The sequence below is a fragment of the Haliotis rufescens genome, unplaced genomic scaffold (assembly GCF_023055435.1).
Source record: "Haliotis rufescens isolate VD_foot unplaced genomic scaffold, xgHalRufe1.0.p SCAF_10, whole genome shotgun sequence".
Classification (NCBI taxonomy): domain Eukaryota; kingdom Metazoa; phylum Mollusca; class Gastropoda; order Lepetellida; family Haliotidae; genus Haliotis; species Haliotis rufescens.
In genome coordinates this window covers 22,388,118-22,415,141 of record NW_025963780.1, presented here as the reverse complement: position 1 = coordinate 22,415,141, position 27,024 = coordinate 22,388,118, and the positions used below count along the sequence as shown (strand labels likewise).

The following is a 27,024-nucleotide window of genomic DNA, read 5'->3' as shown; positions in this document are numbered from 1 at the left end:
TATAAATAGTGGCTCCTTTGAGTTCGTTACAACCGTAGTTTACTGTGTTCGTATTTAAAGGCGAGTGTCTTAGGAAGTGAATAATGTTGTATTTGTCGTTTGATCGGGACGCAAGCACGTTACTGAAGCATATAAAGGGTGATGCAGCCTTGGATCGGGGATCTGTTAGGAAAACACAATGGGAAAGCCCGTTTCTGTGTAGCGACAAGTCAGCATCAACATCGTTTATAGGGAGCGGCACAGAGGTGCGGTTACCACAGCCACTGGTATAGAAACTTTGTAAGTTCAGATAAATGTACAAAGCTTGACAATCAGATCAGTTTTGTAATGGAACCCACGCCTGGTTTTCTTACTGCCAATTTTGGTTGGTTATTTGTATTTTCTTGTCATTAATAATGCTAAATGCCAGTAAGATATTGAGTTCTTGTCAAACATGTCTGACCCTTTGCTTACAGATAGTCGCCTGTGTTGGACTCCGAACCTGTGTCACAACTGTTTTCAGCTCGCAGACATTAAGCCTCGGAGGAGGGAACTAAAAATTGTAATCTTGTCAGAAATATTAAATAACCTCTCAGAGATGATTGGTTGGTTGGTTTGTAGTTTAATGCCGCACTCAGCAATATTCCAGCTATATGACGGCGGTCTGTAAATAATCGAGTCTGGACCAGACAATTCAGTGATTAATATCATGAGCATCGATCCACGCAATTGGGATCCGATGACATGCATCAACCAAGTCAGCGAGCCTGACCACCCGATCCCGTTAGCCGCCTTTTACGACAAGCTAAGTCACCTTTTACTGCAAGCATGGGTTGCTGAAGACCTATTCTTCCCCGGAATCTTCACGGGTCTCTCAGAGATGATTGAACCTTTGAACATTGCATCGTGGTTCTGAATTGTGCCACTTTGGCCCGCTACGGGGCCTTCAGTCAGTGCTGACAAACCAACAGTCTTAATGAGGACAATATGGATTATATGTTTCTGGCACACCAAAGCGACGCAACTCTGCACGATTGAACCATTGAAAGTTGCATCGTACTTATTACTGGACTGACCTAGCAAAATTTGAATACCGTGAGTGAGTTCAAATTTCAGAGGGGGCACGGGTGGTCCAGTTTAAGGCGCCGTGATTCGCTGTGCAGAGTTGCGTCCCTTGGGCACGCAAGAAACCTATGATTGTGGGTTCGAGTCCCGGTTCGCCCCGATTATGTTTCTAGGTTTGTCGGCACCATACCCGTGCTCGTGGGTTTCACCGAAGTGGTAAACGTCTACGCCCTGTGTCACTTCGGGCTTTCCTCCCACATTATGCTGACACGCCGTGATATAACTGGAATACTGTTAAAAGCGGCGCTGAACCCAATTCACTCACTCACTCAAATTTCAGAATTTCAGCCATACTGTGGCCTTGCTTGAAGTTGTGTACGGTTTAGCGTTGTTCTGCGTGGGTTGCCTAGCTGATGTTGGTAAGAATGACAATAGACTGATTGATGATGCACAGTAGAAGAAAAACAGATTTGTACTTTTAAATTTAGACATAAAATTATAGAAACAGAAATTGGATGCCGATTAATTTTTCTGGCGCACATTGACGCTGAAAAATGGAGTTGCTCGCGTGTTACTTGATCTGCCTCAGACTACAAAATCACGCCAGGGATGTAGACTATTAATATTCCTATCTGATGGTGTAAATTTAACTGCAAATATTCAGACTGCATGTATCATAAACATGCATTTATTTAGTATTTCAAGACATTAGTAAAAAATGTTTTTAATTTAGCAAATGCGTAAAACCTCCTTCAGTTTGTGTTTTGCTGGAATGTTTATAGATAACAATATATCATAATTTCGGGCATATTAAGATTGAATAAGACAGATGTTCAAACATATCAGAATACATCGTCATTTAATTCTTTTGCTAGTTTTATGGTTCTCAGATCTTAAACATCGAAAATGCCAACGGAATGAAAAAATCAGAATTACCAGGCTTTTAACCGACGATGGGAAGGAGTGAGTGAGTATGGTTTTAAGCCGCTTTTAGCAATATTCAGCAGTATCACGGCGGGGGACACCAGAAATGGGTTTGACACAGTGTACTCATGGGGGGAATCGAACTGTGTCTTCAACGTGACGAGCAAACGCTTTACCTACATGGCTATCTCACCTTCCTCTAAAAAACAGAGACTTGGCGACGTGTACGAAGGGGAGTTAACTCTGCAAGTTATAATGGGGAACACTGTCGCAATTTTCATCGACTCCAGTTTACAACATTTTATAACAAAGTTTTAAATTTGACGAGCGGAAGTCAATTACAAATGTGTTTTTTTTAAAGAAAAAAGCTTCACAGCTTTGTTTCGTCAGAGATTAGAAAGTTACAGTGATAGCATTCAGCTTGCCGCGGAATGACACGACTGGTACCGTTATCTCTACCAACGTTAACACGAAATAACGTGGTGGCACGTGGTCCTGTGCACAGCCCACAGATCACAAATCAGGTGAGGTTTGATGGGTGACAACTTTAAGCAGGTCTTCGGCCCTGAACCCCCCCTCCCCTCCCCCCCTCCCCACGACTATGTTCGAAATGTGCCTCTATTCACCCAGCAGTGAGTGGGTACCCGGTAGGATGAGATGGTAATGTGGCTATCAACCGTCTAGCGCCTCACAGGCAGCTTGGGATGTATGCGCCCCAGGGAGCTGAGAATGAAATTTGAGTGCTCACTAATCCATTGACCGGGGTAATAATAGTGTATAGCGCTATGAGCATCCACTTGGTGAATGGAATCTGTCGCATTATAAATGCACTTAATATTATTATTTTTAATATTAAATCATGCATATGTCTCCCGATGTATTTGAGCTCAATTTAATGTATATTATTCTGAACATCACGACCCAACGGACGTGTAAGATCGTACGCTATCGTATTATTCATATGTGCCCTAAAGCGATCTAAACGACAGCTTTAATGTAAAATATTCACAAGCATAACTGTCGTGAATATTTGTAGGTGTTGTTTTTTCCCGCGTTTCTCTCCCATAATGCATCTCGGTGGTCGACCTTGGCAGAGAAGGAGACTTCAAGTGCCTCTTTGATGAAGCGACGCTATCATTCACTTTGGAAAAAAATGTCAGTGTACCAGGCCGACAATCCAATAATCACCTTTATAAATTCACCAACTCTCCCTTCTTGACACGTAATTTACCCTTGTTTCTGTCAATGATAAAGTGCAGCCATCTTGGAAATTGCCTTCTGGGAAATTACTTTATTGACAACAAATGAAAGGTTTACCACGACGTGGTTCTGCTATTAAGTTACCCGGACTTAAGAACGTCGAAGAGAAAACCCTGTTCGCAGCAATTGCGCACACGCACTGCAATTCACCATCTTTGTTTGTTTGTTGTTTGAACGCTTACTCGGCAGTATTACAGCTATATGACGGCGGTCTGTAAATAATCGAGTTTGCACCTGAAAATTCAGTGATTGATATCATGAGCATCGATCCACACAATTGTCACACAACCAGATCAGAGAGCCTGACCACCTTATCCCGTCAGTCACCTCTTACGGCAAGCACGGTTGCTGAAGATCAATTCTGACCAGAATTCACCATCTAGTTCCGTATATACACTAGCTTGACTTTGGAATGTTGTAGTCATCAAGTGAATCAAGATTTCGAAACGAGACACAATGGCCTCCTACCGTGACGCTATCGACGTCATTGCTCGCTGTGTCTATCCTTAACTCGCAGGATCTGTCGGCTGTTGGTCCGAATCAGGTCGATTATTATCCGTGCGGTGTTTCATCAAAATGACAAACGGCTTCATCATTTTTTTATACAATAGCAATTATCGGTTGTAGACTTATCTAGCACAATATCCTGAATTCAGCATACTTAGTCAGCGCTTCAAACATGTCTTTGAAAGGAGGGACCCATAACATATTATTTTCAGAACATCCATCATCATCATCATCATCATCATCATCATCATCATCATCGTCGTCGTCATCGTCATCCTCCTCCTCCTTATTATTATCATTATTATCTTAAAATCACAGTAAACCCAGTGGGTAGCTTGGGTTCAACGCCTCTTTGAACAGCATTCCAGTTTTATCAGGTCGTGTCAGCTTAAAGTGGGAAGACCAAACTGTTCCTTGTCTTTGACGTTAACCCACGAACAGTGCTGAGAATCCTGACATCCCTAAGGGACGCTACTATGTACAGCAAATCGCCGCGCATTGGACGATTGGGCTGAGGAATATTTACTTAAATCTTTTACAGTAGCAGAAATGAAACACTACGACGACTTCTGCAATGAGTGAGTGAGTGAGTGAATCAGTTTGAACAGTTTGTCAGTTATAGCACATCACGTCAGCTGGACGTGGGAGGAAAGCCCGAAGTAATGCAGGCTCTCGACGTTTATATAAGTAGTTATTAAATACCACATTTCGTGAAGCCCACTAGCACGGGTACACTGACGACAAACAGCGAATGTGTCTTTGACGACTATGTAGATATGGAGTTTATAGATATAAGTGCAATAATGTGTGTGGGCAGTGTGTTTGTGTGTGTGTGCGTGCGTGCAGTGTGTGTGAGTGCGTGTGTGCAGTGTGAGTGCGTGTGTGCACTGTGTGTGCGCGCGGTGTGTGTGCAGTGTGTGTGTGTGTGCTTGTACAAGTCCAGACTAATGCCGGTTTTGCAGTGCTGTCCCACTGAGACACCATGCCGCAGGTAAACATGAATACACAGTATACTGACTCCGAATGAGGCAGTCCTTGTTTTATCCCCTTTATGCCCACCGCAAGGCAGGGTAACAACAATTACCATCTTTTAACGTCTTTTTGTATGACGCGGCCGGAGATGACGGAACCACCGACCTTGCGCTCCACCCCCTAGACCAGGAGACGGTCGACAACTTGTGTAAAGGATTAAAGGAGCCGTAAAGGTGGACACACGTTTGTGCGATCAGGACATAAAAAAATACTTACTGATTCTGAGTGGGATTCCGGACAGTTCGGACTCTTCGGACACTCCAGTGTCTGGAAGGAAAAGAAGCAATTCTAAAGCTCACCAAGGCCCACTTGCACAAAGCGATCTTAGCGCCAAGACTACCGTAAGCCTATGTTAAAGTATGGGAGTTACGATCATCTTAGCGCTAAGATCTCTTTGTGCAAGTGGGCCCTGGACTTTATAGATCAAAGAAATAGATGAAGATGTTGACGGCAAAAATACACAGGTCAAACTAAAACCGTACACAAGACAAGTAGAGTGTACGTTTCTACACAACAGACACGCTCACAGTAGACTTATTTATCAACTAACACGTTGACGTATGATTCACCCTGAATATTTCAAACATGGCTGCCACGTGGAATACTGTAAGGGAAACTCGCGATCGTGTTCTCGCATTCTCGGAACTCGACCTTTGGCAACAAGCTAAATATGCCCAAAGTGCGAGAATGTGAGATCGCGAGAATGCGAGACTTCGTCAAAATCTAGCGTTCTCGCATTCCCCTGTTGTTGTTTTTTACATAGCACTTTTTGTCTAAAGTTGAAAACGCGAGAATGGATTTTTGGATAGGTTAAATTTCGCAAAACTCAACTTGTCAAATCAGGCCACGAAATGACGAAATCCCGCTAACGTGAAAACGTGACATTTCATTTTCTCGCGTTCTCGTACTTTTGGCAATTCACAGCTTGTTTCCGATGGTCGAGACCGCGAGAATGTGAAAAAGCAATAATGGCCCTTATAGTATTCCATACTGCTATGACAGATCACAACAAGCACGTTTAAATGACATAAAGGCTTAGATCATTCACGCAAATTTTCTGCTTCTTGGGCATTATGCATCAAATACTTCTTCACAATTAGATTTACAGTAAAATATAGTTGCGATTATTCAGAATCCAATAGCACTAAGAAATTTTTCAAAAATGTCATTATTCATTAAAAAAAGGTAATGTCTTCATAAAATAAAGATTCGAAAGTTTAGAGTCGTTTTGCAGGGCTCTAAATAAATTTCGGCTTAAAATTACACATTAATCTAGTCCAGTCGTGATGGTATTGCATAGTTTTTACGGGGTCACGTGTGGCCCTGTCGTCTAACGCCGCAGAGTTGCGTCCCTTGGGTATAACTGAATCCTGTGTGGGTTCGAATCCCGGAATCGCCCTTATTATGTTTCTAGGTTTGTCAGTACCATACACGTGCTCGTTCGTTTCTCCAAAGACGTCAACATCTAAGACCTTTACCACTTCAGGCTTTCCTCTAACATCAAGCGAAGCATGTTATCGATCCCAATTACGTGGATCGATGCTCATGATTTCAATCACTGGATTGTCTGGTCAGACTCGATTATTTACAGACCGCCGTCATATAGCTGGAAAATTGCTGTGTGCGGCGTAAAACAACAAACCAACCTACTACAAGCTGACATACCGTGACATAGGTTTATACTGTTCAAAGCGGCGGTAAACCGCACACTATATATAATAACGAAAGCATCTCTGTAAGCAGGTGATAACTATGTTGTTTTACAAGTCTGCTGTATACACCAACATGTATATAAAACCATATGCATAACATACTTGACCGCCTCCGTGGTCTAGTGGTAGAGCGTCCGCCCGGAGAGCAGAAGGTCCGGGGTTCGATCCCCGACCACGTCATACCAAAAGACGTTAAAAGATGGTACTTGTTGTTACCCTGTCTGCCGCTCGGCATTAAGGGGCTAAACAAAGGACTGGTCGGCTCGGAGTCAGTATACTGTGTCTGAGTGGGGTATTCATGCTAAACTATAAATCGGCATCAGTCCGGACTAGTACAAGCAGCCATACACACACACGTGCATGCACGTCGCTATATATGTGCAATAATCTTGGACGCGACCTTTAAACCCCATTTCACCTCACCCCATAACATACTGATATGGAATCATAACTCGGGTCAGTAACCATAGTAACTGTCTTATATCAATTTCCGTCTGTTGTTTTCACAGTTGGAAATAAAGTTAAAACTAAAAACTGGCTTTTCACTCGTTGTGATTACAAAACAATTTTCAAATTAAACTGGGAATTGAACTCATCCATATGCATTTCGTAGAGCGGTGGCTTGGGAGATGGTGTCGTACACCTAGCGTGCAATTGTCATCGCTCTACAATCACACAGAACAAGTTTTCAAATTGGTTAGAAAAAAATGCTCTTTTAACAGCAATTTGTGAGTAAAATAAACATAGTGTTAACAGTTTCTCTTCCATCTCAACACACGTGCCTAACTGTAATAATTTTCGTTGCCAATTTTCAAAAATTTCAAAAGTGTTATTATTTTACTTCGATACTATTTGTTCCTAACTCGGCGATTAATCTCTGTTGACAGTTGACATTGGCACATTGCAACCCCGAAAATTCGATTCATCCGTTGTTCTAAGAAGCGGAGTGCCGACATTCCATCACAGCGCCAAAATATAAACGTAAAATCCTGCGTGCAATTCTGCACTGCTCGGATTTACATAGTAAGGTTTGTTGGTTAATACCTACATAAGCACAAAAATTATACTGAAACCAGTTCTTTAGAAAACGTGACTAACGGTCCAAGGTCGAACGGGCCAACGTGAAAGTGAAAGACTTTTCGAGGATGCATGCATTGGTAGAAAATGGAGGGGGGGGGGGGGGGGGGGGAGCAGTCGTCTGAAGCGCCGCGATTCGCTGTACAGAGTTGAGTTGCGTCCCTTGGGCACGCCAGAAACCTATGGTTGTGGGTTCGAATCCCGGTTCGCCCCGATTATGTTTCTAGGTTTGTCAGCACCATACCCATGCTCGTGGGTTTCACCGAAGTGGTAAACGTCTAAGACCTGCATCACTTCGGGCTTTCCTCCCACATTAAGCTGACACGCCGTGATATGACTGGAATACTGTTAAAAGCGGCGTTAAACACAACTCACTCACTAATAGAAAATGTCATGCAAATAGTCGTATGTAGAACCATGCTCACCATGTTTGGACTGGCCATCTCCGTAATCAAATAGCGAGTCTTTGGGACCATAGTTCCTGCCAGATACGTGCGGCCCATGCGTGGACATCGTCGATGACGTCATAACCGGTAAGTCCGCCCCACAAGTCGTGACCTCTTCAAGGGGGATGTAACTTAGAGCCTTCGTGTTATTCACGACTGAAAATAAAAATATCCTAGTGATTTTAAGCCGTTTTGATGACCGACAATAAAAACAGACAAACGTGCATTGCGAACAAACCAGGAAGGAGGATTAACTGATTTTCTGTCGGTGGTTTCCTGGAGAGATCGTTCACAACGTTTTCTTGTTAATGAAGTCGTGAAATTAACATTTGTACATTTCATCTTCCCAGACATCAGCGTCACATTCTTCGACCGATGTCAAAAATAGGAAAAGTAACCTGTATGTGGTACTCGTTTTCAAGGATTCAATGAACTCATTATAAATGACAGTAGTATATTTCAGTCACAATAATATCACGGAATGGTTAAGGCCCTTCCTCAGTATATCGACCCTGAAGGGACACGTCCGACCGACCACAGACGTGATTTAACCGAGCTTTTGTCATTTGATGTCTATTTGTGCTGGCGCATGACATACAGTAACTGGTCCCCCATGAGATCTAAAGCACCAGCATCATACTCAGACATCTAAAGGACTTTCTGTAAGCACAACGTGCCTCCTATGTTTATAGTTGCATCTCATAAATACGTCCAACAGACCTCTCAAATCAAAACTCATAACAATCGGACGTTTATTTGATAGAATACTTACTTTGGGCACGCAAGCGAGATGGCGGGGCCACAAGTGAGGTTTAACGTCACAACAAGGTGGACGCTCTGTCTTAAAATGTATATAAAACTTCAGCATGAAACTCACATTAATAACACGGGTCTTGGTAATGCAGTTTATGGCTCTAGCACATCTGATTAATCATTACTGCGTCTCGTAACAACGAGGAATACAATACACCACTGATCTTGATCGCCACCACGAATATTTCGTGTCACGGTCGCGATCGTCTTAACGTTTGATGCAGACTACAAGATGACGCTAAGATGAGGTGAGGTGAGGTGAAATTGGGTTTAACGTCGCGTCCAAGATTATTGCACTTATATAGCGACGTGCATGCACGTGTATGTGTGTGTGTGGCTGCTTGTACTAGTCCGGACTGATGCCGATTTATAGTGCTAGCTCACTGAGATACCATGCCGCAGTTTAACATGAATACCCCACTCTGACACAGTATACTGACTCCGAGCCGACCAGTCCTTGTTTTAGCCCCTTAATGCCGAGCGCCAGACAGGGTAACAACAAGTACAATCTTTTAACGTCTTTTTGTATGACGCGGCCCGGGATCGAACCCTGGACCTTCCGCTCTCCGGGCGGACGCTCTACCACTAGACCACGGAGGCGGTGGATGACGCTAAGATGAACCCAAGGCGACGGTAAGATGACGGCTAGATTTCAGTTAGATGACGTCAAGATTAAGGTTAGAAGACGGTTAGATTTCGGCTAGATGACGGTTAGATGACGACAAGATGACGGTAAGATGACGGCAAAATGACGGCTAGATGACGGTATGATGACGGCAAGATGACGGTTAGATGACGGCTCGATGACGGTAAGTTGACGGCTAGATGATGGTAAGATGACGGCAAGCTGACGGCTAGATGACGGCTAGATGGTGGCTAGATCACAGCAAGATGAGTGAGTGAGTGAGTGGTTTTATGCCGCTTTTAGCAATATTCCAGCAATATCGCGGCGTGGGACACCGATGGCGGTTAGATGACGGTAAGGTGACAGCAAGACGACGGCTAGATGATGGTTAAATTACGGTTAGATGACGGCAAGATGACAGTTAGATGACGGTAAGATGACGGCTAGATGACGGTAAGATGACGGTTAGTTGACAGCTAGATGATGGCTAGATGACGGTAAGATGACGGCAAGGCGACGGCTAGATGACGGCAGGATGACGGCTAGATGCCAGCAAGATGACGGCAAGACAACCATACCATGGCGGCGAGATGACGGCAAGCTGACGGCAAGCTGACGGCTAGATGACTGCTAGATGACGGTTAGATGACGGTAAGATGACGGCAAGACGACGGCAAGATGATGGTTAGATGACGAACAGAGTGAGTGAGCGAGTGAGTACTTTTTAAAAGTAGGGTAAGTTGAAAGAAGGCTCGACTAGACTTAACATTAAGACGGAAATACGATCCTGGTTTACTATGCATACAGTAAGTACAGAACGAAATGCCGAGTTCGGCGAAACTTTAACAAAACAAAGTCAGTTATGAAAACCGAATTTTCATAATCCGAAGTAATCGGTTATGGTTTGAGATAGACTGGAGCAGTTTCCCTTGTGTAAAAAATATCATGAGGCTAATGTATCACATAATTTTAAACAAACTAACAAAATGCAACCAATATAAATTTGAAACATTGTTCTAAAATGTTTTAAAATGGTAAGAGGTAACTCCCCTTGATACATACACACTGCCCAGTCTCTGTTTTTCCAGGGGCGATAGCCTAGTGGTGAAACAGTTCGCTCGTCACAGGGGAGTTCGATTCCCCATATGGGTAAAATGTGTGAAGGCCATTTCTGGTGTCCCCCGCCGTGATATTGCTGGAATTTTGCAAAAAAAGGGGCGAAAACCACACTCAATCACTCACTCACTCACCAGAGATTTTCTTGCGTTCAGAACAGACCGAGGAAGAGAATATAACACGATTCTTGTTATTTGAAAATCAATTTGAATCGGAAACAGGGACTGCTTCAAGTCTAGGTTCAGCATTGCCCAGGGGGCACGGGTGGCCCAGTCGTCTAAGGCGCCGCAATTCGCTGTGCAGAGTTGCGTCCCTTGATTGTGGGTTCGAATACCGGTTCACCCCGATTATGTTTCTAGGTTTGTCAGCACCATACCCGTGCTCGTGGGTTTCACCGAAGTGAGTAAACGTCTGAGACCTGCATGACTTCGGGCTTTCCTCCCACATTAAGCTGACACGCCGTGATAATACTGGAATGTTAAAAGCGGCGTTAAACCCAATTCACTCACTCACTCAGAGCCAAATCTGTAATGAGTGAAACTTGGCCCATCCGAGGCCTGAGTCGTTGTTAAAAAAAACCCAGGTTAACACATTTCGAGACGAATGAAATACTTTCGAACGAATAATAAAGAAATAGATATAAGGGACACAGTCGGACTCTAGATAATCGAAGTTTTATGATACGGAGAGACGAAGCTGGGCGAAACATTGCGGTAGGTAGCCCCGTGGTAACAACGACCCATCGTCACGCCTAGTACCCAGGTTCAATCCCCTACTAATATACATTGTACATCCGATTATTGGTGTCCCGGTCGTGATAGGCACCCACTCACCCCAAGCAGAGCTGACACTAAGAATTGCGCTCACGGTATAACACGGTAACAGTTAGTTGAACCATCCAAATAAACGCGCCTCTTTAACGCCGGGGGGCGGTCGGGTAGCCTATTAGTTAAAGCGTTCACTCGTCACGCAGAAGACCCGGGTTCGATTCCCGACATGGGTACAATGTGTGAAGCCCATTTCTGGTGTCCCCCGCCGTGATATTGCTGGAATATTGCTAAAAGCGGCGTAAAACCGTACTCACTCACTCACTCTAACGCTGACTCCGACCATTTCCAAGTAAACATCACCTACCGCATCCATGACGTCCACAAGAAGATGATGGATATGACGTGCGGACGACACATAAACTTGTAGAAACATATTACTTACATAGTCCAGACTGGGTTGTCTCTTTCAGTGCCCCATTAAGTTTCTCTATCTTTTAAATCATGCCAAGTAGGATGTGTAACTGACATTTGTATATGATAATATATAAAATCATAATATCCTTACACAATACCTGTGTCTTTGATCTTTCAATAATTCTGACAGACATACAGCGCCAACACTCCGACGATTCTCTAATCAGGCAGCTGTTGTTTTAAATGATTAGGTATAATAGTCAGCCAGCCTTGTATTAATACCAATCATCTTCCTGTGATTGATAGGCAAGATCTTCTGCGCTCGTTTAAGGTAAAAATAAGTTAACAACTGTCTACGTTGCTAATCACGCCATCGACCGTTAACTGTTTAGATGCTGCTGTTTCTGGCTGTGCCGCCATCTTGCACTATCCATCTTCCTGACAGTGTCAAAGCTCTCTGGGTTGCCTTCTCTATGGTGCAGTGGATAGAGCGTCTGGCATAAGAACGGAATGGCGGTGGTTCGATCCCCGGCAGCGTCATATCCAAAAAGACGCTAAAAGATGGTACTTGTTTTTATGTTTTTCGTCTGCCTGGCGCTCGGGATATTGTGGACAAAATAATGACTAGTAGGTTCGGAGTCAGTATACTGTGTCTGAGCGGGAGTGGAGTATCAGAGGTGAACCGGGACATGGTATAAAAGTGGGCCGTTTAACTGGCATCAGTCCACACACACGCATGCACACGTCGCAACGTTAGTGCCGATGTTATAACGCGAGGTTAACTCCTATTTCAATTCAATCGCCTTACGACAGTCGAGGCGCTTAGTGTTCAGCCGATCTTAACTCCAATGCTCCAACAAAGACACATACGGAGGCTGTAGCTCTCAGATCGCCTTGGGTTTGGTTCGGATTCTACGTCGCTTTGGGTAACTTCGTACCTCAGCACTATGTTTTGTTTGTTTGTTTCTTTGTTGTTTGACGCCGCACTCAGCAATTTTACAGCTATATGACGGCGGTCTGTCAATAATCGAGTCTGGACCTGACAATCCAGTGATTGACATCATGAGCTTTGATCCACGCAATTTGTTTACGATGACATGCATCAACCAAGTCAACGAGCTTTATCACCCGATCCCGTTAGTCGCCTCTTACGACAAGCAGAGTCGCCTTTTACGGCAAGCATGGGTTGCTGAAGACCTATTCTACCCCGGATCTTCACGGGTCTCAGGACTATGTACTACTGTTGAAATCGAACCCGGGTCTTCGGCGTGAAGAGCGAACACTCAAAACACAAGACTACCCCACCGCCCACTTCAAGCGAGTTTGCGAAACTTGTACAATTATTCCTATCATGGCTGTGGAATCTCCACACTAATTCAGCCCGGGGCACCGACAGACGCTTCATCCAGATGCAAATGTAATCTATTTATCGTTCCAGGCTTGTCTGTTGACAGATTATCCTACTGCATAGTTGGATCAACACTGACGAGGTCCAACATGCAGCTGTGTTTTACCTGCACGCACGGGTTTAGCGTCTTGCGAGGGCTGCAATTGTGGCCTTGTTGACGTGCAACGTGGAAGGGGTCTTTCGCTAGACCCCCGGACCATCTCGAATAACAAGTCAGACGTGAGGAATACACTTGTTCCAAATTTCAAATGCAGTATTGATTGTGGTAGTTTGATTTAATTGTGGCAGACAATTCATTGTCTGCGATAGTTCATTATGACTCTGATACATCGTTTTGATCATGGTAGTTCATTATGACTGCGATGATTCATTATGACAGCGGTAGTGCATTATGACTGTGGTAACTATTTGTGACTGGGGTGGTTCATTATGACTGCAGCAGCTAATTGTGCCTGCAATGCCATTAAAATAAGATCTTAGTTCATGAGGAAATCCCATTACGGGTCACGTCAGAACGACCTTTCATCCGACCAATCAGAGCGTCGCTTACCAGATCGGGAAAGTGACGGTCGGAATGTGTTTACTTATCGTGCAACATTGAAACATTTAACACGGGGTATACCGAACGAAGTTTACGCGCTTTGCGACTGAACATCTCTTGCTTCAGTGGGATGAACATTTGAACGGAAGAGACTTTATATTACCCGTGGGAAGTACTGCCATACAATTAAGGCCATCTGTTAACCATTCAAGAATGTTCTTTTGTTCATTTTCAATTTTTTAAATTTCATTTTAAGTTATTTTTACAATATATGTTTCGAGGCTCAGGCGCTAGTGAGACACTAGTGCCGAAAGCTCGAGAAAGCTGCATTCTGATTGGATAATGTCGATTTCTTGTGAGTCATTCCATTGGTCGGTCAAAGTTCGCGAAAGGTCGGCCTGACGTGACCCGTAGTGGGATGTCCTCAGATCTTTGTTGAGCGGCAACGAGAACCAAGATCTGCTTTTAATGAGAGTGTTGTGAATGCGACAGATAATTGTGACTGCGTTAATTTAACGTGACTGCAGTAATTCATATGAACTACAAGAGTTCATTACTGGGGGTACTTTCAAGTAAACTCGGAAGCAGCCCATAAGCCGGGATTTCCCCAATGCCTCCAAAATATTATATAAACATTCCATATAATTCAAGTCCGAAAACATGACTTCATGACCTTGAACTAAATCGAGATTATTTAAAATAAACCAATTACATGTCGCGAGGGTGACCAAGTAAAAGTGCAACAGTAAATGTCAATGGATGATGCAAACAGGTTTCACAATAACATCAAAGGCCTTGACCTTGACCTTGACCTTGGCCTTGGCTGGCCACCAAGATTAGTGTGGCGGGATATCCATATATCAGTAGTTAAATGCAGATGAATAGTGTAGAGGTAACCATACCTGTACAGCAATGTTTTACAAAAATACTGACCTTGACCTTGACCTTGACTTATCTTAACCAAAATCATTTCTAATCAGGGTTCTACCACAGTGAGGGAATCTGTCAAGTTCGGTGGTAAATGCATTAATTACATTTTAAAAAACGTTTTAGTATGATTTTTTCATTCGCTTGACCTTGACATTGGACCTTCTCATACCTTTTGCCAAACGTATTCCCAAATCCTATATGGAAGAAATCAGTTGATTAATAATATCTAACATCAACAATCTTTCTGTAACGGACACTCAGTAGAAGAAGTTTCGTCGACGGCGGTAAAATTCCGACAAAACCTAACAACAACCCATGGGGTAGTTTAAGACAACGTGATAGCAAGAGTTCAACTCTATCGTGGTGAAAGCAAGATTGATCAATACAGTCGCAAAAAGTAGCAAAATTCGAGAAAACAATTGAAAGCTCACCTGTATAGGAGACCAAGAACCTGTCGGAGAGGTCTTCAATGGCAGGAGGCAGGAAACTAGTGATGTATACATCGCCGCAGGATTCTATCTTCTGATTGACCTTCTTCAAGTCACAGAAGGATCTGATGCGGGAGCTCTTAGTTCGGCATTCTGTATAGCGGACCTGCAGAAACTGGGTGTTACAGTTCGGCATTCCTGCTTTTCTGTATGCGAGATGAACAGTGACCATGACCGTAGTACCCGTATGTTGCCTTATCAGCCAATAACATTGTCTGGATGGCATCCCGGAATCTGTGGTACTGATGTACCCAGGGTTCATCATCACTCCAAAACGACTGGTCAGTTCCTTGTAGTTCCGGTCGCACGAATTTTCTATCCTGTGTCCTAGAAGATAAATACGTTTAGACTTTATTGAACAACCAACCAACCAACCAACCAGCCAGCCAACCAACCAAACAACCAGCCAACCAACCAACCAACCAAACAACCAGCCAACCAACCAACCAACCAACCAACCAAACATCCAGCCAACCAACCAACCAGCCAACCAACCAGCCAAACAAACAAACAACTAACAAGCAAACAAACCGAAATGAGGAGCCAAACAATTTGTTTCCAGAGAAATTTATTTTACATACTATTTTCTTTTCTGATGCAAAATCATTTTGTGCAGCATTTCCTGGAAAAAGAAATTTTTGTCAAAACAATTTACTTGGATCTTACATACATCATTGGTGGCGGTGAATTATTCCAACCCGGAAACAAGACATGGAAATACAACGCATGCGCTAAATAGTGTTGTAATTAGAAGTTTCGTATCCTAATCAACGCGACAGTACGGTGTACTGGTCCAAATGTCATGCTGGCAAATGCCGGATGAAGCGCTAATACAGTTGTCCTAGTTCCCCCGCTTATGTTTCTAGGTTGGTCAGCTCCATACCATGCTCGTGGGTTTCACGAAACGAATCACCGAGTTTCCCTATAGCTGCTACCACCCACCGCCACAAAGTGAGGCGGACGTATAGGAATGAGTGCTGTACGTACGTCCGGCAGTCACGTTTCGTTTGCAGGGCATTACTCAAAGACCACCACCCCAGCACCACTCCAAGTCCCACATTTGGAGTCTCAAATCTTCATCCTCGGATCCTAACAGGTCTACACTGAGCATAATCTTTGTCGTAGGACACAATGTAGTATCCAGGTAGGAGAAATGTATTACGACACAAGCTAGGAGATATTCCCAATTTAGAACTGATGTTCTGCCAGTTGTAGCTATCAACATATCTCGCACCCAATGCTTGTGGTAGAGCCGAAAATGTTTGTTGTAAGAGGCAACTAACGGGATCGGATGGCTCGCTGATTTGGTTGATGCATGTCATCGTATCTCAATCGATGATCGACGCACATGATATCAATCAATGAATTATCTGGTCTAGGATCGATTATTTAAAGACCGCCGTCATATAGCTGTAATATTGCTGAGTGCGGCGTTAAACAACAAACAAACAACCATTGTCATATCTGTTTACAGTTTCAGCAGCAACTGATGAAGCACATGGCTCACACATCAAACAAGGTCGTGAAGCCTGATTTGGGATATCATCAGTAACAAGCAGAGGAAGGAACAATAAACTGTCAAAAGTTGTACAAATAAACCCCTTCCTTCCAAGGGGTCACGGGTGGCCCAGTCGTCGATGGCGCAGTTATTCGATGTGCAGAGTTGCGTCCCTTTGGCATGCCAGAAACCTATGATCGTGGTTCGAATCTCAGGTTGACTTGATTATGTTTCTAGGTTTGTCAGCACAATACCCGTGAGTTTGTCAGCTCGTGGGTTTCACCAAAGTGGAAACGCAACGCACTTACTAGTACAGCTGCATATAAAAAAGTGATGTATTTAGTATGAACCCACTTGTTCAAATTGGGGTAGCCTAGTGGTTAATGCGTTCGCTCGTCACGCCGAAGACCAGTTTTCGATTTCTCACGCAGGTACAATGAGTGAAGCCCATTTCTGGCCGCCCCGCCATGATATTGCTAGAGTATTGCTAAAAGTGGCGCAAAACCACACTCACTCACTCAAGTCGAATATGACTACGAAAATCAAGCCATATCACAGTTCATTAAATAATCGTGTCCAGACACACCACTAGCCGAAAACATGAGTCAGTGAGTGCGTTTGATTTTACGCCGCTTTTAGCAATACTCCAGCAATATCAAGGCGGGGGACACCAGAAATGGGCTTCACACATTGTACCCATGTCGGGAATCGAGCCCGGATCTTCAGTGTGACGAGCGAATGCTTTAACCACTAGGCTACCCGACCGCAAGTCACCGAGCCTGGTCACCGATCCTCTTACTCGGCCCTTAAGATCAGCATGGGAAACTGGGGTACAACTCCACCCCAGAATCCCCACGGGCCACACTTTCAATATCATTACGACAGATATACGTGTCTAAACCAGCTCACTATGATAACGAGATTTCAACGAGTCCGCAAGTGAGGTCTCAAAGCTACTTTGAACTGTATGACAGTTATCTCCATGCGTTGACGCTTGGCTGGTATGTTAATAGCTCCTGGAGACATATTATTGTTTTGCGCTGAAGCCTTATTTTTTGTAATTCATTACAACTATGCAAACCTTTTGATCAAGCGAAAGTAGCAGTTAATTACCACACTTCGCATTCCAAAGTCTACACAAAGGAACACACTACTTTCATATGCATCTCTCACTGGCAGAGTCAATTCTCCTTCACGCCCTGGGTGGTTTAATGATCGTTAGAAAAACACCGAATGGCGATCCATATCATATTAATTATCCATAACTGTCGAAATGACCGGGGGCTATTGTGATTAACTTGCTGTTTCGATGCGTGCATCTCTGTTCTTGTAATAAATAATTCGACACGGCGACTCTATCAGAAACGCGAGGACGCTCGAATAAAATTTACGTCATTAAATTCAACGTCTCACGAGGTTTGAGTAGGTCAAAGTTATCGTCCTTTCTGCATCTCGTTTCCAGAGGAAGGTGCTCGCGTTTATATTGGATGGAGAAGCTCCTCTTTTCAATATGCCAATAAAAAAATAATGTAAAAAATCCGAGATAAACTATCAAATAGTGATGATACCAGGTGTTCGCGAAAAGGTGAGTGAGTCCTGACCCACCTGTGGCACATGTCACAAACACATGCAAAGGCAAGTCAGTTGTTCACCCGTGAATACACGGGGATATGCGGTACAAGTCAAAGTTTGTTTGTTTGTTTGTTGTTTAACGCCGCACTCAACAATATTCCAGCTATATGACGGCGGTCTGTAAATAATCGAGCATCGATCCACGCAATTGGTATACGATGACAAGTCAACGAGCCTGACCACCCGATCCCGTTAGTCGCCTCATACGACAAGCATGGTCGCCTGGGGTGCTACAAGTCAAAGTAGATCATTTTTGTCAAATTTGGAAACGCCCTCCACATGTCTACCGGTCTACCTATAGGCATGACCTGAGTGAAAGAGTGAATTTGAACAGTATTTCAGATGTATCTCGTCAGCTTGAAGAGGGTGGAGACATTTGCCACTTTGGCGAAAACCACGAGCACGGGTATGGTGCTGACAAACTTAGAAATATGAACATATAGTGAAATCAAACTGGGATTCGAACCACGATCAAAGGTTTCTGGCATTCCTAAGGGGCGCAACTCTGCACATTGAATTGCACTGCCTTAGACGACTGGGCAACGCGTGACCCCTTGGCGTCACTTGAACTACTTAACCTGAAGTTAAACCTACCAAGGAAAGGCTTTATTTGTACAGCTTTGGACAGTTTATTGTTCCTTCCCCTGCTTGCAACTGATGATATCCCAAATCAGGATTCATGGCCTTGTTGTGTGATATATGAGACATGTGCTTCATCACCAGCTGCTGAAACTGTACACAGATTTGTTACGGGCTACAACTTGCCATGCTGGACCAGTAATTCGTTCTTAAATGGGAATATCTCCAGGTAATATCGTCAATAGATTTCACTTCCAAGGTTACAAATTGTGGTCAGTCTAGATCCGTTTGAGACTGGGAGTAGTGTTGGGAATGGGACTGGTCTTTGAGTTATTCTCCGGAAACAAATCGTGACGGACGGACCGGCGGACAGCACTCATTCCTAGACCTTCTTCCCAATTCGCGGCGGGGGATAATAGGAGCTAAAGGGAACCTCGGTGATTCGTATCCTGTCTAGACTAAGGGACGCAACTCTGCATAACAAATTACGACAACATCGATGACTGGGACATGCGAGCACCCATGTCCTTAGAGAAAGCTACACTTGATTAGATTTGTACAGATTTACGCCATGACTCGATCACCACACGAGATGACATTAGTAGATAGGTTGTCTTGATGTGAATTTCTATTAACGTGGCTGAAAAACACGGAGGCGTGACTTGAATCTCCAACGAAATGCTCTGCACGGCTTCATTTTGAAGTGGCAATCTTAAAGACTTCTAGCTCCATGTCCTTGATAAACTGTATGCTAATTTGATTTCACCCTGCACTAGATACATGCATATTTCATATGTAGATTCGCCAAAACAACGAACCTGTTTTTAAAGTCGCCATATTTGTTCTGAAACCGACGCAGCCGTGTTTATGTGATGTTCAAAACACCTGACCAAAGATTTCAGAGGCGTCACATTATTCTTAACCAAATGTCACAACAGCTTTCGTAAAACAATACCGCTTATCCCATGGGTTAAAGGTTCACACGAGCGAATAGTGCAACACGGGCGTAAACCCATTAGCTGTGATAACCAAGATATTATTAACACAAAATGTCCCCCGAGGCTGATGAAGGTACCCCCCATGGTGATACGGGATTAATTACCTGGCTCACGGGAAGCACGAGGTGCCCGTGCTACAACTACACGTGCCGCACGCGCTGTATAAATATTGCTGTGGTGGAATGTTGATGAGCGGGCATTGGAAGTTGAACGATAACAATATTCATCATGGCTGTCCGGTTTGGCCCTCTGGGAACATCTGTGTTGTCATTTGAGGAAACCTTACACAGACTTGTAAATGGAAATCGCACTGATAGACAATTATTGGATTTTAACGGTGCTGAATGCAATTCCAATGTGTTTGCAAGGGTCGGTGTTCTTTGTCAGCGCAGTGGGTCAAATAGAACGATGCGATAAATGTAGCAAATCCATGGGTAGGTAAACAGATTACGACAAATCAAGAGTTATAGAGTCCTTTGCCGATCCTTCAGGACAATAATGCCTTAGGCCTGATGAATTAGACCCCCGCTACGCAGCCCCGGGGCTGGCAAGGTGTTGTTCGAGAAGGCGATGGTTGTCCACCATTTCTCTTGATAAGCACTGTTCAAAGGAAGCTTGGCAAACACGCCGGACAATCTCCTTTGTATTCTTTTCAACTCAGGTGTAATCATTCTTAGTAAAATTTGTTTGTTATTTGACCAGAAAGAAAAGGTGATTATGTGGAGGTCATTTAGGTCATTGAGTCCTGGTTGACTGCTTGTGAATGTATTTTACACGTGTTGGTAATAGGCAGCTATATCAGGGTGGGGTGCAAATAGGTGATTCCAGCCCGTGGTTGATCGCATGAGCAGCGACCCACGCCCTAGGGGCATATAGTGAGAGAGTCAGTTGGGTTTAACGCTGCTTTTAACAGTATTCCAGTTATATCACGGCGTGTCAGCCTAATGTGGGAGGAAAGCCCGAAGTGATGCAGGTCTTAGACTTCGGTGAAACCCAGAAACATAATCGGGGCGAACCGGGGTTCGAACCCACAATCATAGGTTTCTGGCGTGCCCGAAGGACGCAACTCTGCACAGCGAATCGCGTCTCCTTAGACGACTGGGGCACCCGTGATGAAATTAAGACAGAGATTGCCACCCGCACTTGGACTGGACCGAGGTTGGGACTGAAACTGGCGACTAAGACTGGAGACTAAGATTCAGACGGTTGGGATCGACACTGACTCTTAGACTTGGACTGGGACGGGGGCTGGGACAGAGACTTGGACTTGGACAGAGGCTGGGACTGAAACTTCTACTTGGACGGAGGCTTGGACTGGAACTTCGACTTGGACGGGGGGCTTGGACTGGAACGTCGACGTGGACGGGGGCTGGGACTGAAACTTCGACTAGGACGGGGGCTGGGACACAGATTTGGACTTGGAGGGGGGTCTGGGACAAAGACTAGGACTTGGACGGGGTCCGGGACAAAGACTTGGACGGGGGCTATTACAGAGACTTGGACTTGGACTTGGAGGGGACTGAGACAGAGACTTGGACTTGGACGGGGCTGGGACAGAGATTGGACTTGGACGGGGACTGAGACAGAGACTTGGACTTGGACGGGGCTCGGACAGAGATTGGACTTGGACGGGGACTGAATCAGAGACTTGGACTTGGACGGGGGCTATGACAGAGACTTGGACTTGGACGGGGGTTGGGACAGAGATTTGGACTTCCATTAGGAACATGATCATATGTCAGCTGCAATTGTGTGATTAAACAAGGCCACGTGGGCAGTCGAACATATGTTCTAACTAGGTAGATCATATAACCCAATACTTACAGAGCAAGTATAATCCACATACTTACAGAGCAAGTATAATCCACATACTTACAGAGCAAGTATAATCCACATACTTACAGAACACGTATAAAACAATACTTATAGCGCAGGTATAATCCACATACTTACAGAGCAAGTATAATCCACATAATTACAGAACAAGTACGATCCACATACTTACAGAACACGTATAATCCACATACTTACAGCGCAAGTATAATCCACATACAGCGCAAGTATAATCCACATACTTACAGAGCAAGTATAATCCACATACTTACAGCGCAAGTATAATCCACATACAGCGCAAGTATAATCCACATACTTACAGAGCAAGTATAATCCACATACTTACAGCGCAAGTATAATCCACATACTTACAGAGCAAGTATAATCCACATACTTACAGCGCAAGTATAATCCACATACTTACAGCGCAAGTATAATCCACATACTTACAGCGCAAGTATAATCCACATACAGCGCAAGTATAATCCACATACTTACAGAGCAAGTATAATCCACATACTTACAGCGCAAGTATAATCCACATACAGCGCAAGTATAATCCACATACTTACAGAGCAAGTATAATCCACATACTTACAGCGCAAGTATAATCCACATACTTACAGAGCAAGTATAATCCACATACTTACAGCGCAAGTATAATCCACATACTTACAGCGCAAGTATAATCCACATACTTACATAGCAAGTATAATCCACATACTTACAGAACAAGTATAATCCACATACTTACAGAACAAGTATAATCCACATACTTACAGAGCAAGTATAATCCACATACATACAGAACAAGTATAATGCACATACTTACAGAACACGTATAATGCACATACTTACAGAACAAGTTTAATCCACATACTTACAGCGCAAGTATAATCCACATACATACAGAACATGTATAATCCACATACTTACAGCGCAAGTATAATCCACATACCTACAGAACATGTATAATCCACATACTTACAGAGCAAGTATAATCCACATACTTACTGGGAAAGCAGATATAAGCACATACTTACTGAATAAGAAACTTGAATACTTACTTTGTAAACAACTTTAATCCATATACTTACTTGGGAAGCAAACACAATCCACACATTGGGTAACAACTTTAATCCACACACTTACTGGGCAAGCAACTTTAATCCACATACTTACATGGGAAAGCAACTTAAATCCACATACTTACATGGGAAAGCAACTTTATTCCACACACTGGGTAACAACTTTAATCCACACACTTACTTGGCAAGCAACTTTAATCCACATACTTACATGGGAAAGCAACTTTAATCCACATACTTACATGGGAAAGCAACTTTAATCCACATACGTACATGGGAAAGCAACTTTAATCCACATATTTACTGGGCAAGCAACTTTAATCCACATACTTACATGGGAAAGCAAGTTTAATCCACATACTTACTGGGCAAGCAACTTTAATCCACACACTTATTGGGCAAGCAACTTTAATCCACATACTTACTGGGAAAGCAACTTGAATCCACATACTTACTGGGTAAGTAAATTTAATCCACATACCTACTGGGTGAACAACTTTAATCCACATACTTACTGGGTAAGCAACTTTACTCCAAATACTAACTGGGTAAGTAACTTTAATCCACATACTTACTGGGTTAGTAACTTTAATCCACATACTTACTTGGTAAGTAACTTTAATTCACATACTTATTGGGTAAGCGACTTTAATCCAAATACTTACTGGGTAAGCAAATTTAATCCACATACCTACTAAGAAAGTAACTTTAATCCACATACTTACTGGGTAAGCAGATATAATCCACATGGACGTTTCTCTTTGACTTGTCGTGATGGTTGCAATATTTTGGCATCATCATCTTCAAACCAGAAGCTGCGCATGCATCCTGGCTTTCACAGAGCGTATACAGGGACACGTAGGTCGGCCAGGAACACGGCGACACACCGTTGAGACAGCGTGCTCCGACAATATGTATCACTCCGCCATTGTGGCACTGTAGACCCTTGTTATCGGGGTGGCAGATGTTGGATTTGCACGGGTGGCTGATCTTTGCTGAAATAAAATGAATGACTATAAAAAGCAGGAAGCAAATATGTAGGAGGATGCGACAATGTGTATGGGTGATTGTGTATTTAGGTGTTGAGTGATCAGCTTTATTTTTAATAATATTTCAGTATTTATGTGGGAGGAAACTACCCAGGGTGTAGGTCATGGACGTTACCACTTTGGTGAAAAAAATCACGAACATAGGATGGTGCTAATAATCATAATCAAGGCGAATCTAGGATCATCGAATCCTGGCAAGCTTAAGGGGCGCAACTCTGAACAGCAAATTGCAGCACCTTAGACGACATGTGGTGATGTCTGTATTGCGTGTCGATATTGCCGCTGCGACGTAACTTAGCTCAAACTGATGTTATATATTCATGGCCACGGTTTGAGTGAGTGAGTGAGTGAATTTGGTTTTAAATTGTTTTCAGTAATATCACTGTGTGTCAGCTTGGTGTGGGAAGAAATCCCAAAGAGATTCAGGATTTAAACGTTGAAACCCATGACCACGGTACGGTGCCGACAGACCTAGAAACAGAATTAAGGCGAATCTGGAATTCAAATCCACGACCATAAGTTTTTGTCACGCATAGAGGACGCAACACTTCTCAGCCAACTGCGGCACCTCAGACGATTCGGAACCCGTGTCTCCACATGTCGATCAGAGCCAATAACGAACTTGTTTGTGTGGGATGAAGTAAATGTTTGTAACTTCTGAGAAACCAACAAGCCAGTTCTGAATGACCAAGGATCATAATCGAAATCTCGACGAAAACAACCAATCAGCGGATCCTTGCAAAGCTAATGGTAGGCAACTCTGCAGAGTACATTGTGTCTTCTTTGACTTCTGGATCATCTGCGGCCTCCATAAGTGAAAGAATCACAAGAAACCACACGACGGATGACACCCATGAAGGTCTAGCGATGTATCTTCGTTATATGTTCAAAACAGGCATTTTGTTTTATTATCAGGAGGGAGAACAATGTTTAATCAATAATACAAAAAAGAAAATTCCACATGGCAAATTATGTTTGTGGTCCAAAGGGATCAACAAATATTTTTCTCACTTCTTTTCGGGCCACAAAAGTTATACGTTTTTGAACAACCATGACTCGAGAAGACAAATGGCATTTCCCAGAGGTCAGAATGTTTCTGTAAAAATAATCCTATCACGAGACGCTTTGGTGATTTACATCGTAAGAAGATTTTCTCAGAGATTGAAGTCGAAAATATGGTTGGTATGTTTATTCATTGTCGGTGGTCATAAGATAAGCAGGGGCGGTCGAGTAGCCTAGTGGTTAAAGCGTTCGCTCGTCACGCCGAAGATCCGGGTTCGATTCCCGTGAAGCCCATTTCTGGTGTCCCCCGCCGTGAAATTGCTGGCATATTGCTAAAAGCGGCGTAAAACCATACTCATTCACTCATAAGATAAGCATAAGAAATAAACGTGACTTTCATCTTTTAATGGAACGGAGATAGCAAAGACTGTTTTTTACTTCTAGAGGTACCTGACCGCCTCCGTGGTCTAGTGGTAGAGCCCCGCCCAGAGAGCGGAAGGTCCGGTGTTCGATCCCCGACCGCGTAATACCAAAAGACGTTCAAAGATGCTAGTTTTGTTACCCTGTCTGGCGCTCGGCATTAGGGGGCTAAAACAAGGACTTGTCGGCTCGGAGTCAGTATACTGTATTTGAGTGGGGTATTCATGTCAAACTGCGGCATGGTATCTCAGTAGGCTAGCACTATAAATCGGCATCACTCCGGACCAGTACAAGCAGCCACACACACAAACACGTGCATGCACGTCGCTATATATGTGCAATAATCAATGGACGCGACTTAAACCCCATTTTACCTCATCTCTAGAGACACCTTAGCCAGCATGTCGGCATCTTTAAAAATTAAAAAAACGATATGCAAAACTCTAAATCGTGCAATTACATGAATTAATAAAAAAAACCCACGCTGCTCAGTATATCTATATGTATGTGTATCGTTTTGTCTAACACAAAAGACCATATAAGCGCCAAAGGAACGAAATACCGCACACAAACGCACGCACTACCACCATCAAATGCAATGACCCAAAATGTGAAGCGTTAGACCAAATTCACTCACTCACTAACAGAGTTTGGCTGACTCAGCAAAACATCTCTCATACTCAGCAGTCACACCGCAGCCGATGTCGCATTGTGTCGCCTCGCTCACCTGGGGTAACCGGAAACGCCTTTGACCCGGAACCCCCCACGAGGACGAAGTAACAACCGAGGTATCAAAGACACCACCAATATCCTGAAGCATCATCAACAGCTTTTGTAGTTTTTATTAGCGCTATTGTTAACAGCGGTTGACCTTTACGGCTTACAGCAACGTGTTCCGAATAGGGCCCTACACGTTCCGTTTATTGTGAAAGCTTTATCCTTGGATGCTTGAAGCTTGTGGGCACTCTGAAGGCTATCAGTTACAAGGGTCCATGTGTTAAATCAAGTGGGATTCTTCTTTCACTACTAAATCGAGTTAATTACTGAATACCGACTGTCTGCAGCCGTGCAGGAAGAGTTGGTTGGTTGGTTTGTTGTTAAAAGCGACACTCAGCAATATTCAAGCTATATGACGGCGGTCTGTAAATAATCGAGTCTGGACTAGACAATCCAGAGACTGACATCATGAGCATCGAACCACGCAATTGGGATCGATGACATGCATCAACCAAGTCAGCGAGCCTGACCACCCGATCCCGTTAGTCGCCTCTTACGACAAGCATGGACGCCTTTTACATGGGTTGCTGAAGACCTATTATATCCCGGATCTTCACGGGTCGTGCAGGAAGAGAACACAGATTAGCTTCTGAATGGATAATGACGAATATTCATTTCATGAAGTTTTTCGCTTCTATCACTACCAATGAAGATGCAATGTCCATCATCAACAGCTGATTTCCACACGTTGTCTATTGTCAACAGCAAACGAAGATGCGCACTTTGTCACCAAATACGTACTTAGATAAGCAGTCCATTATCATACACAATAGATGTTTTGCCTGTCATGAAGAGCATTCTTTGTCATGTGTTTGACAAAGGTGTGGCAGAGATGTGTTTATCATAAACAGCATACTAAGATACGTGGCTTATATAAGTATCATTAACAGCATACTTAGACGCGTGGCTTATATAAGTATCATTAACAGCATACTTAGATACGTGGCTTATATAAGTATCATTAACAGCATACCTAGATACGTGGCTTATATAAGTATCATTAACAGCATACTTAGATGCGTGGCTTGTATCATTATCATT

At 43.6% G+C, this 27,024-nt stretch overlaps 1 protein-coding gene across 1 annotated transcript in view; it reads right to left on the bottom strand.

Moving 5' to 3' along the window:
* Positions 1-27,024, bottom strand: part of LOC124130853 — a 168,153-nt gene that overhangs the window by 17,153 nt on the left and 123,976 nt on the right. The window contains exons 4-7 of the mRNA XM_046493888.2: positions 23,461-23,730; positions 15,051-15,434; positions 7,982-8,158; positions 4,984-5,034 (exon numbers count right to left, since the gene is read on the bottom strand). Coding sequence (XP_046349844.1) covers positions 4,984-5,034; positions 7,982-8,158; positions 15,051-15,434; positions 23,461-23,730 — 882 coding nt within the window. The remainder of the gene's footprint in view (positions 1-4,983; positions 5,035-7,981; positions 8,159-15,050; positions 15,435-23,460; positions 23,731-27,024) is intronic.